Genomic DNA, 12,225 nt, shown 5'->3' on the forward strand with positions numbered 1-12,225 from the left:
ATGAAGAGGGATATTCTGCGGTTTGTCTCCGAATGTTTGACATGTCAGCAGGTCAAGGCAGAGCATCAGAGACCTGCAGGGAAGCTGAGACCACTCCCTATTCCCGAGTGGAAATGGGAGAATATTACTATGGATTTTGTGACAGGGCTTCCGAGGACTACCGGAGGATACAATGCCATCTGGGTGATTGTTGATCGACTCACTAAGTCAGCTCACTTCTTACCGATCAAGAAGACATTCACCATGACTCAGTACGCAGAGTTGTACATCAGAGAGATAGTCAGACTGCATGGGATTCCAGTATCCATCGTGTCAGACAGGGATCCGAGATTTACATCTGCTTTCTGGAAGAGTCTTCACCAGGCTTTGGGTACGAAGCTACTATTCAGTACCGCTTTCCATCCTCAGACAGACGGTCAGTCAGAGAGGGTGATTCAAATTCTGGAGGACCTACTCCGAGCTTGCATGATCGACTTCCAGGGCAGTTAGGGAGCCGAAATTACCTCTTGTGGAGTTCACATACAACAACAGTTATCAGGCATCGATAGGTATGGCTCCATACGAGGCACTTTACGGGAGGAAGTGTAGGTCGCCAGTATATTGGGATGAGGTAGGCGAGCGAGCAGAGTTGGGTCCGGATATCGTCAGACAGACAGCAGATTTAGTGGCCAGGATTAGAGACCGGATGAAGACTGCCCAGAGCCGTCAGAAGAGTTATGCTGATCAGAGACGGCGAGATCTGGAGTTCACAGTAGGGGATCATGTTTTTGTGAAGGTCGCGCCTATGAAGGGTGTGATGAGGTTCGGGAAGAAGGGCAAGCTCAGCCCTAGATTCATCGGACCATTTGAGATCCTAGAGAGAGTCGGGACACTCGCATACAGAGTCGCTTTACCGCCGAATCTGGCGGGAGTTCATAATGTGTTCCACGTCTCTATGCTGCGAAAGTACATGTCGAATCCTTCACATGTGCTTAATTTTGAGCCACTTCAGCTGACACCGCACCTATCTTTTGAGGAGAGACCTACGCAGATTCTGGACAGACAGGAAAAGAAACTCCGGAACAAGGTGATTCAGATGGTCAAAGTCAAGTGGCTGAATCATTCCGAGGAGGAGGCCACGTGGGAGACAGAGACCGAGATGAGGAGTCGCTACCCGGAGTTATTCGATACGTTCTAAATTTCGAGGACGAAATTTTATTTAAGGAGGGGAGAGTTGTAAGGTCCAGGAATTTAATCCGCGTAACCTGAATGCATGCAATCTAGGGTTTTTATTTTTAATTTACGTGTTTAATTATTTTTATGCATTTTATGCATAATTCATGCATTATAGGATTTATTTCAAGAAATTTTAAAGGTTCATGCATTAAAGATTTTTAGGTGCATTTCACGTTCGATCGAGGATGGAGACCGGTGAATTTTAGGGAAAAAAAACTATTTTTACTCACGATTTATTTTTATAAAATAAGATAAGGTGTCTTTTAAGGGTGTTTTTCAAAATGGGAATTTTTGGGTATTTTTATCCGCGTGATTTTTATTTTTTTAAAGGTACGCGAATTTTATTGAATCGGGAGACGTTGAGAGGTTTCGGCTAATATTTTAAGAATCCTTTCAACACAAAATATTTTTCAGGAATGTATTTGAATTTAACGAGCCAACTTTTAAACTCAATAGACTTAAATATTATTTTAAACCTTAATTAACAAGATTAGAGCCTTTAATCTTTTTAATTAACATAACAATTAAACTTATTGCCACCCTTTAATCTGCCTTAATCCCGTTACCGATATTCACCCATTTTATTTCCACCCACACCCATCGGTTTCCTCACCTGAACAATTGAAAGAAAAGGTCTCATCTTGTGCTTGCAAAGAAGAAGATTCATCAAGGACTCCTCTCATCAATCTTGCTATCCAAACTTTCTAAGCCACGCTTGTTCTTTTTTTGATGCATCGCATATGCTGATAATATGTGTGAAGTATTTGTATAATTATGTAAATGTTTCGATCCATGCTCGTTTGTTCATCGGTGGTAGTAAGCATATATTTTATTGTTCCACTTGTGAATTCCTCACGTTTCCTTGATCATGGTTAAAAAAGGGGCTGTCAAGTGATGTGCTGAAGGGTCTCTGTCAGCGAGGGAATTGCTGTCAATAAGAAGAAATGAGATGGTGGTCTGTAATCTAGAAACCGTGAGGTGTTGCTAAGAGTTGCTTCGGGTTTGAGTTCATCGAGTGAAAGGGGTAGGGACGACGGTGCATGGGCTTGACTAAGCTATGTTTCAGACCTTTTAAAGTCTAGGAGGATGTTGGGATTAAGTCACGGGTGTCTGGTTAAGAGAGAAACTCGATCCTTGTGAGTTTTGTTTGATCGAGAGATGATATGCTATTATATATTGATACCCCTAGTAGGATCCGGGTCATAGTCAGGGTCGATTTCAGGAGTATCCGAGTATAACTCCTCTTCCCGGAGGGATTGGTGTTGTTCGCAATTCTTTATTATTTACTCGGGCCCTCATAGAGTTGGTCGGGTGCTTCTCCCCTGACCGGGTAGTGTTTCCCAGTTGCATATCCACTTTGGCAACCTCGAAAATAGTGTTACCTCGACAAGTGAGCCACACTTGAGTATAATCATTACATGCCATCTAATCTGCCAGAGCAACTTGGGCTTGGAGTGTCCGAGAAGTCATCAGAAGCTAGGATGGTAAACCGACTTAGTAGATGTCACGGAAATCGAGGTAACTACCCATTCCTCCCCTATAAATAGCAGGTATTAAATTCATTTAAAGGAGAGAGAGACTCTTTGAACTAAAAAGTATTGTTCACATATATTCACATATATATTGCTTAATTTCTTCTTTGCCTGCTGATTTAAGCATCGGAGTGGTCACGTCGGACACCCCTCCGGCGCCCATTCACGAGTTCATCTTCTTGTTTGCAGGTCAAGACTGAAGCCATATACCTTGTTCATTTTCCTAAACAACACTACAAATACTTGATTCGATCCGGTGGAGCACCCGACCCTGCTCATCTATTTCGCCTGGATCGCATCATTGGCGCCGTCTGTGGGAAATATACTGAATTCAAGACGTTGATATGGCTCGTACAAGAAGAACCAATCAGGATGATCCTCATGCCCAGGGGGATGGGGGACAGACTTCGAGACAAGCCAATGTCAATAATACTGGGCCAAACATTACCCTGACCCCTGAGGAGTTAAAAAGAATGATGGCTGATGCCGTCGCGTTATATGCAGCTGGAAAGGAGGTCTCTCGACCTGTTACACCACCCGGTGATAAACAGGGTGATAAACAAGGACATGAAGAGGAGCAAGAACAGGAGAGGAGGGAAAAAGAAGTAACAGGGGAAGATGAGGAGTCCAGCGCCGGATCCAAATCTCCTACCATGGCAGAGGAATTGTCAAATTTACGGCAGAAGATGAAGGTCCTCGAAGGACAGTTGGAAGAACGAAGCGTTGCCCGAACAATCTTGAGAGGATGTACGTTCGCAGACATCATAGTCCGGGAACCTCTTCCCGGGAATTTCAAGTCCGCCAAAGTAAAAGATTATGATGGCAACGCTGATCCAGAGGAACACTTGGCCAGATTTGAAAATACGGCCATGTTGCATTGCTACACTGACCGAATTAAGTGTAAAGTATTCCTAACGACGTTGGTGGATTCAGCTCAGAGGTGGTTCGAAGGCCTGGCATCCCAGAGTATTAACTCCTTTCAGGATTTCCAGAGGGTGTTTTTACACCATTTCAGTAGCAGCAAGAAGTACAAAAAGACTGCTTTTAGTCTTTTTGAGGTGAAGCAGAGTCCCGAGGAGAGTTTGCGGGCTTACATCAAAAGGTTCAACAGAGTGGCTCTAGACGTCCCATCTTGTGCCACCGAGACCAAGACTACTGCCTTCACCCAGGGTCTGAGAGAGGGTGAATTCTTTAAATCACTAACCAAAAAAGTGCCCGGGGATTTTGAGGACCTGTTATCCCGGGCAGAGAAGTACATAAATATGGAGGAAGCCCAGAAACAGAAGAGGGAAGCAGTGAGGAAAGAAAGGGGAGACCGGGTATCCAAACCCGAGGAGAGGGGACAGAAGAGGGGTAATCCAGGGCATTTCTCTCATCATGTGCCTCTGAAGATTGCCCGAGAGAGGGAGGTGCAGGAGTGTAGTAGGGATTTAGCTCCGGATCATCAACTGGCTCGGCCAGAGAAGACAGGATTTTGTGCGCTTCACAAATTAGGCTATCATAATACTGAGGATTGCAAGGTTCTAAAGGGAAATTATGTTGCGCCTTCCTTCCCAAAGCCCACTATCAATACTCAGATGTCTAGGATGCCGCCGTGGACATCCCGACAGCCCGGATCTAGTTCTCAGAGAGGAGGTGTGAGAAACAACCCTAGAACCGAGCCCGGAAGGAGAAGGGGGCCTGAACCTGAGCAGAGAAAGAAGTCACCCCCCGTTGTAGGGACAATTAAAATGATATCCGGAGGCTCTACTGACGGAGACTCCAATCGGGCAAGGAAGTCAAGAAGTAGGAAAGAGTGCTTGGAGGTGGAAGGAATGAGGGGCAATGAGGCAGTCATCAGTTTCGGCCCGGAGGACCTGAAAGGGGTGAATCTACCCCACAACGATGCCTTGGTGATCCAAGCCCGGGTGGCGAATTATGACATTCTGCGGGTTTTCGTAGATTCAGGCAGTTCTGTGAATGTAATTTTCCAAGATGCTTTTGAGCAGATGGATTTACAGGGCTATCACCTGGAAACAGTGGAAACTGCTCTTTTTGGTTTCGCCGGACACATGGTTTATCCAGAGGGGGAGATTATTTTGCCGCTGACTCTGGGCTCTCACGATCTAAAGAAAACAGTGATGACTTCTTTCACTGTGGTGAACTCCCCGTCATCATATAACATTATCCTGGGGAGGCCGGCTATGAATGAGTTAAGGGCTGTAGCGTCTACCTACCACCAGAAAATAAAATTTCCTGTGGGAGCAAGGGTAGGAGAAGTTCGGGGAGATCAACCCTCTTCTCGAAAGTGTTATGTAGAAGCGGTCCGGGCGGATCGGAGCAGATTTAAGAGGGAGGGGAAGAGGGTTAGGACAGGAGAAAGAATAGTGGAGGAAGGGGAGATCCACTTTGTGGCAGAAGAAGAGCAGGAGGCGGTGGAAGTGGGGCCGGGACAGCAAATCCGGGTGGCTCGGGATCTCAGCATGACCACCCGGGTAAGTTTAATTAAGTGTTTAAAAACTAACATTCATGTATTTGCCTGGTCCCAGCAGGAGCTTACGGGGATTTCTCCCCTTATATCGGAGCATCATTTGAACATCATCCCGGGATCTCACCCCGTGAAGCAAAAAAAGAGGCATTTTGGTCCTGAAAAGGACAGGGTCATATCCGAACAAATAAAGGAGCTCCTGAAGGCAGGGCACATTCGGGAGATTCAATTCCCTACGTGGCTTTCCAATGTGGTTTTAGTACCTAAATCCACTGGCAAATGGCGCATGTGCGTAGATTTTCGTGATCTAAACAAAGCATGCCCCAAAGATCATTATCCACTGCCCCGGATTGACCAGCTGGTAGATTCCACTTCTGGTTATGAGCTGCTGAGCTTTATGGATGCGTACCAGGGGTATCATCAGATTCCCCTGGCCAAAAAAGATCAAGATAAGGCCAGTTTCGTCACCTCGGGAGGTACATTTTGTTATGTTGTAATGCCATTCGGGTTGAAAAATGCAGGGGCCACCTATCAGCGTCTTATGGATAAAGTATTCGAGAAGCTGGGCGGAACGTAGAGGTCTATGTGGATGATATCTTAAGCAAGACCCGGGAGGTCACTACTTTTATTGATGATCTGGAGGAAACTTTTGCCACCCTCATGCAATATGGGATCAAGCTTAACCCGGCCAAATGTATTTTTGGCGTAAAGAGTGGCAAATTCTTGGGATTCATGGTCACAGATCGGGGAATTGAGGTAAATCCAGAGAAGGTGAAGTCTGTCTTATGTATGCCTTCCCCCCAATCTGTAAAAGAAGTACAAAAACTGACAGGAAGGATTGCTTCCCTTTCTCGATTTATATCCCGATCAGCACACCGAAGTTATCCTTTCTTTCAAATCTTGAGAAAGGCCCAGCAATTCGGGTGGAACGATAAATGTGAACAAGCCTTCCAGGACTTGAAAGCCCATCTTGCAGAGCTCCCGGTATTAGTAAAGCCCGAGCCCGGGGAAAAATTATTCCTATATTTATCCTCTACAGAGCATGCTGTCAGTTCAGTGTTGATCAAAGAGGAAGGCTCTGATCAGAAGCCTATTTATTATGTCAGCCACGCTCTAAGAGGGCCCGAACTCCGGTATACAGAGGTAGAGAAGATTGTATTGGCTTTAATCGTAACTTCCCGGAAGCTAAGACCGTACTTCTTATCACATCAAATAGTGGTTCTTACCAACAGCCCTCTTGGTAAAATCATGACTCATGCTGAGGTATCTGGGCGAATGATTAAGTGGACTGTGGAATTGGGGGAGTACGATATCGAATATAAACCACGAGTGGCTATCAAGGCACAAGCTTTGTCAGACTTCTTGTCTGAGATGATCCAGCCCAGTGAAGAGGAAGTGTGGAGAGTTTTTGTAGATGGGGCGTCTAGCCTGGCGGGGTGCGGAGTAGGAGTCGTGATGATATCTCCCCCGGGAGAAAAAATCAAATTGGCAATAAGGATTGATTCCCGAGTAACTAATAATGAGGCCGAGTACGAGGCTGTGCTAGCTGGAATTCGAGCTGCTCGGGAAGTCGGGGCTTCCCGAATAATTATATATTCTGATTCACAGCTTGTCACTCAGCAGATAAGGGGTGTCTACGAAGCCAAAGATGACAGGATGCTGAAATATTTACAGCTTATCAAAACACGAGCGGAGGGCTTTTCGGATTGGAGTATCGAACAAATACCCCGAGAGGAGAACAGCGAGGCGGATATTCTGGCAAAAATGGCTGCCTCCCTAAGTGAAGTAAGTACCCGAGAAGTGTTGCACGTCTCCCGCTTGATCCTCTCGACCGACGAAGGAAGAACCCCCGATCCAGAAAACTCTTGGATGACGCCCTTAATCAGATTTATTGAAAAGGGTGCACTACCCGAGGACAGAGGTCAAGCCCAGAAGATTAAGAGACAGGCTTCCAGGTTTGTTTTCTTAAACTCAATCTTGTATAAAAGAGCATTCCAGGGGTCCTCTCTTAAAATGCTTACCTGAAGAGGAGGTAGATTATGTACTCCGGGAGATTCATGAAGGATGCTGCGCAGAGCACCTTGGAGGAATGTCTCTAGCTCGAAAAACCATGCTTGCCGGGTTTTGGTGGCCAACTCTTAACCGAGATGCCACCCGGATAGTTCAAGCTTGTCAGAGCTGTCAACATCACGCAAATTTTAAGCACAGCCCGGCCACTCTCATGAAGCCCATCTGGGCATCTTGCCCTTTCGATCAATGGGGTATGGATATTGTGGGTCCCTTCCCAACTGCTCGGGCTCAGAAGAAATTTTTATTAGTAGCAGTGGATTACTTTTCCAAGTGGGTTGAAGCCGAGCCCTTAGCCCGAATTACCGAGCAGGAAGTGTTGAAATTTCTGTGGAAGAATATTGTATGCCGATTTGGGGTGCCCAGAAGACTAATCTCGGACAATGGCAGACAATTCCAGGGCAAAGAAATTATGTTGTGGTGCCAGGAAATGAAGATTATTCAATCTTTTACCTCTGTTGCATATCCACAAGCTAACGGTCAAACAGAGGTTGTCAATAGAATCATTGTGCAAGCACTAAAGACCAGATTACAAGGTAAAGGAAAAGATTGGGTGGAAGAATTGCCTAGTGTTCTCTGGGCTTATCGGACTACTCCCCGGGCACCTACTCAAGAAACTCCTTTCAGCTTAGTGTATGGTTCTGAGGCAGTCCTTCCCGTAGAGATCGGAATGACTTCTTCTCGGGTAGAAGCTTACCCAAGCAGCAATGATCAGGCCAGGGCTATGGAATTGGATCTGATAGAAGAAAAGAGAGATCGAGCATGCATCCGAATGGAAGCATATAAGAATCGGATTCTGAAATCATATAACAAAAGGGTCCGGATCCGAAATTTCCAAATAGGAGATCTCGTCATGAAAAAGGTCAATCCTGCTGGGGAAGTCGGAAAGTTAGAAGCCAGGTGGGAAGGACCTTACAAGATTACTCGAAAAGTCAGTTCGGGATCTTTCTATTTAGAAGATGCACAAGGGCGTTCCCTCAAGAGACCTTGGAATGTATTTAATTTAAAACAGTATTATGCTTAAATGGATGTATTGATTGAAGATATAATGGAAGATATATTTTTCTCAGAAGTATTCTATTAATTCTTGCATCTTAAGTTCGACGAGTACTAATCTTAACAGCCCAGGGCACTACACCCTGGCTCGGGGCCACACACCTCGACCATTCCAAGTCCCGGGACATGCTCCCCGGCCCAAGGCTCCGCACCTTGGTTCTTAAAAGCCCAGGGCACTACACCCTGGCTCGGGGCCACACACCTCGACCATTCCAAGTCCCGGGACATGCTCCCCGGCCCAAGGCTCCGCACCTTGGTTCTTAAAAGCCCAGGGCACTACACCCTGGCTCGGGGCCACACACCTCGACCATTCCAAGTCCCGGGACATGCTCCCCGGCCCAAGGCTCCGCACCTTGGTTCTTAAAAGCCCAGGGCACTACACCCTGGCTCGGGGCCACACACCTCGACCATTCCAAGTCCCGGGACATGCTCCCCGGCCCAAGGCTCCGCACCTTGGTTCTTAAAAGCCCAGGGCACTACACCCTGGCTCGGGGCCACACACCTCGACCATTCCAAGTCCCGGGACATGCTCCCCGGCCCAAGGCTCCGCACCTTGGTTCTTAAAAGCCCAGGGCACTACACCCTGGCTCGGGGCCACACACCTCGACCATTCCAAGTCCCGGGACATGCTCCCCGGCCCAAGGCTCCGCACCTTGGTTCTTAAAAGCCCAGGGCACTACACCCTGGCTCGGGGCCACACACCTCGACCATTCCAAGTCCCGGGACATGCTCCCCGGCCCAAGGCTCCGCACCTTGGTTCTTAAAAGCCCAGGGCACTACACCCTGGCTCGGGGCCACACACCTCGACCATTCCAAGTCCCGGGACATGCTCCCCTGGCTCCGCACTTTGGCTCTTAAAAAGCCCAAATGACCAGGAGGACCGGGTCTGGGAATACATATGTATTTCACATATCATTTAGTCACAAGGAAGAAAAGAAAGTTCTTCATTAAAGGGCTCGAAGGCCGAAAATTACAAAAAAAAAAAAGAGAGAAGGTAAACAATCCTACTCTAAAGGTGCAGTTTGATCCCCGGACTCCCCAGCCTCTTGGTCAGCATCACCATCTTTAGGAAGGGAGTTAATGGCTTTGTCAATATCCGGGAAGCCTTCTTTGTTAGCCGGGATTAAGTTTTCCTCTTCAAACTGTTCCCGGCATTTCTCAAAACCGACTTTGAAGTAGTTGTATGATCTATCTTCAACAGCCGCTTGGAAATCTGAGGATTGAAGGAAAATAGTCTTCCATTCCTCTTGAGTAAGCTGGAAGGATTTAAGCTTATCCTCAGCCGCCACGACTCGATGTTGTTGGCAAGTAGCTTCTTCCTCGAGGTAGCGGGTCCGGGATTCCAAGAAAGCAATCTGCCTTTGAGAGGCCTCTTCTCGGATTAAACTTTCATCCCGAGCACGCTGAGCGGAAGCCAAATGCTGGTTGGCCATTTCCAGGGAGGCCAGGAGACCGGTGACTTTCTCCTCATGCAGCTTGGTAGCCCGGGCAATATCTTCTCGAAGTTGATCATGGATTTCTTGAGCCGCCCGGGCCTGCCTATTTGTCTTGGTGGCTACTGCAGCCACCTCCTCAAAAGCAGACATTATCATTTGAGCAGCCTGAGCAAAAACAAAGAGCAAAAGTCATAAAGAATGTGTCAAAATATAAGTGTAATAAGGAGAAAAACTTACGGAATAGAGGCGGTTCGATCCTTCCAGAAATCTATTGCAGGCCGGAACACTTTTTAGAAAGGCCGCCTCAGAAAGACTGAGCATCTGCTTAAAGCGTTTCGCGCCACTAGAAGTAGGCCCTTCGAAAAAAATGTTAGTCGAAGGAAATTCGGAGCTGGAGGCTTCCTTGAACTGCGGAGGAGGAAGGGATTCGTGGGAACCAGAAGGACCCTGATCACCTGCAGGAGGATTATCCAAGATAATCAGTTCGGGCTCGACAGCCAAGATCCTTTGCCTTTTACTAAGAGGAACCAGATCTTCGGCGTCCTGTGAGGTCTCAACCACTACCCGAAGAGTATCATCCCGGGAAGGATTCTCTCGAGTAATTTCGATTCCCCGGGGCGTTTCCTCCATAGCACGTTGTTTTTCTGCTTCGGCCATTGCCCGGTTTGTTGCGAGTTCCTTTTCCCGGGCCGCCTTTTCGACTGCCCGTCTTTTAGCGAAAGCTGCTTGCATCTCGGAGTTATCTGGACAGAGGAGAAGTAAGTGTTGAGTAAATCAAGGAAAGAACAAGGGAGGGGGTGGCAAGAAAGAAGGGTGAATTACCGGGTTGAGGGCCCGAGCCCGCCACCTCATCAATCATGCGATCTTCGGGATCCTCACCCCGGGGACTCAACCCATATGTGATCAAATTATCATCAGAAATTAATGTGGAAGATGAGTATTTGCGCCCTTCCACCAAATCCTGGCTCACGATGAAGGGTTCTTCAAATTTATAGATGCCGGGAAGCGAAGGTTGTGTAGGCAGAGAAGAGATAAAGCCGGACAAGCAGGGAAGATCTCCCGGAAGTCGAATAAAAAAGTATCTTCCTTTCCACCCTTTTTGAGAAGAGGGAATATCATCAAGGAAGCGAGCGTTATGCCGGGCAGTCAGGGAAAAGGCATTATCCCCAAACCGGCAAGAAAAGTAATAGTGAAGAATGAGGGGGTTAATAAGAAAATTATTCATGTTAAAGAGGACATAAGTGGCAGCCATTATCCTAAAAGAATTAGGGTGAAATTGGTTAATGGGTACGCCAAAAAATTTGGCAACTGCAATGAAAAAGGGGTGAATCGGAAATCTAAGACCATTCTTAATTTGGTCCCGGAAAAAAGTAGTGTACCCTTGAGGGGGGTTTTTTGCCCTGTCAGAGGACTCGGGTATTAAAATAGAAAGATTGGAAGGAATACTACCCAAGGTCCTAAGTTCTTCATCCGCCCCTGGGCGCAGGGTGCTACTCAAAGAGGAGAACCAGGGAAATCCCGGGGCCTCGACAGGAGGAGGGCTCACGGCCCGAGTTTTGCCCTTACCTTTTTTTTGGGCAAGAGTTCGGGAGGAATTAGGAATGGAGGGCTTAGAAGAAGATGGTTTAATTAAAGAGGCTACTGGTCTCTTAGCAGGATGGGTGATAGAGCGTTGGGGTGGGGGAGATTGAGAAGCATCGGAGCGTAACGCAGCAGATTCGTCGCTAGGAGAGCCTCGCGCATTGGCTCCCGACGTTGAAGAAGTAGAGTTTGACATGATAAAAATAGAGAACTTACAGGTTTTGAAGAGGAGCTTCGGAAGTGGGTGATTTTTTGCACGGAAGAGCTTCGAGGAGCAATTTAAGCAGGGCTTCGCCGGAGATTCGAATTTGAAAGTGATATTTTCAAAATAATTTAGGCACTACTTATAAGGAGAAGGACTCGATCTCTACCCTTGATTTGCATCTGATCGGATGGACGAGATGATCCTTGGGAATCGGTAAGGACACGCGTAATCATTATGGTGTCAGACTTATCAACGCCTCGAAATTTGAAACGTTGATAACCGTTGAAGCAAGAAAGGTACGTACTATCACGGTACCTTTTGAATTACCCAGTTTTGGGTAGCCCGGGAGGTTTAAGGCCCCGGCATGTTATTTGGGAGCCCGGGAGGTTTAAGGCCCCGGCATGTTATTTTATAAATCGGGAGGTTTGAGGCCTCGATATGTTATATGTTATGTTAAACCGGGGAGATTTTAAATCCTGGTTTTTACTTGGAAACACGTAAATTTGAGGGAAGTACACAAGCAAAATGCGCGAAGTAAAAGGCGAGGCCCCCGACAACTTGTTCGATAGCCCTGGAAATTTAATTACCCGGGATTGTGTTTTTAGTCCAGGAAGAAGGATATCGCACCCCGGAATAGATTCCCAGACAGGTATATCGCGGAGACGT

At 47.0% G+C, this 12,225-nt stretch overlaps 1 protein-coding gene across 1 annotated transcript; it reads left to right on the plus strand.

Moving 5' to 3' along the window:
• Positions 1 to 3,091: 3,091 nt before the first annotated feature.
• Positions 3,092 to 7,240, plus strand: LOC140805894 (uncharacterized). Its single transcript, XM_073162256.1, is given in 2 exon segments — positions 3,092 to 5,768; positions 5,771 to 7,240. Coding segments are annotated over 2 exon segments (4,146 nt in total). The 3' UTR covers position 7,240.
• Positions 7,241 to 12,225: the final 4,985 nt, after the last annotated feature.

Source organism: Primulina eburnea, chromosome 1 (genome assembly GCF_022965805.1).
Source record: "Primulina eburnea isolate SZY01 chromosome 1, ASM2296580v1, whole genome shotgun sequence".
NCBI classification, from domain to species: domain Eukaryota; kingdom Viridiplantae; phylum Streptophyta; class Magnoliopsida; order Lamiales; family Gesneriaceae; genus Primulina; species Primulina eburnea.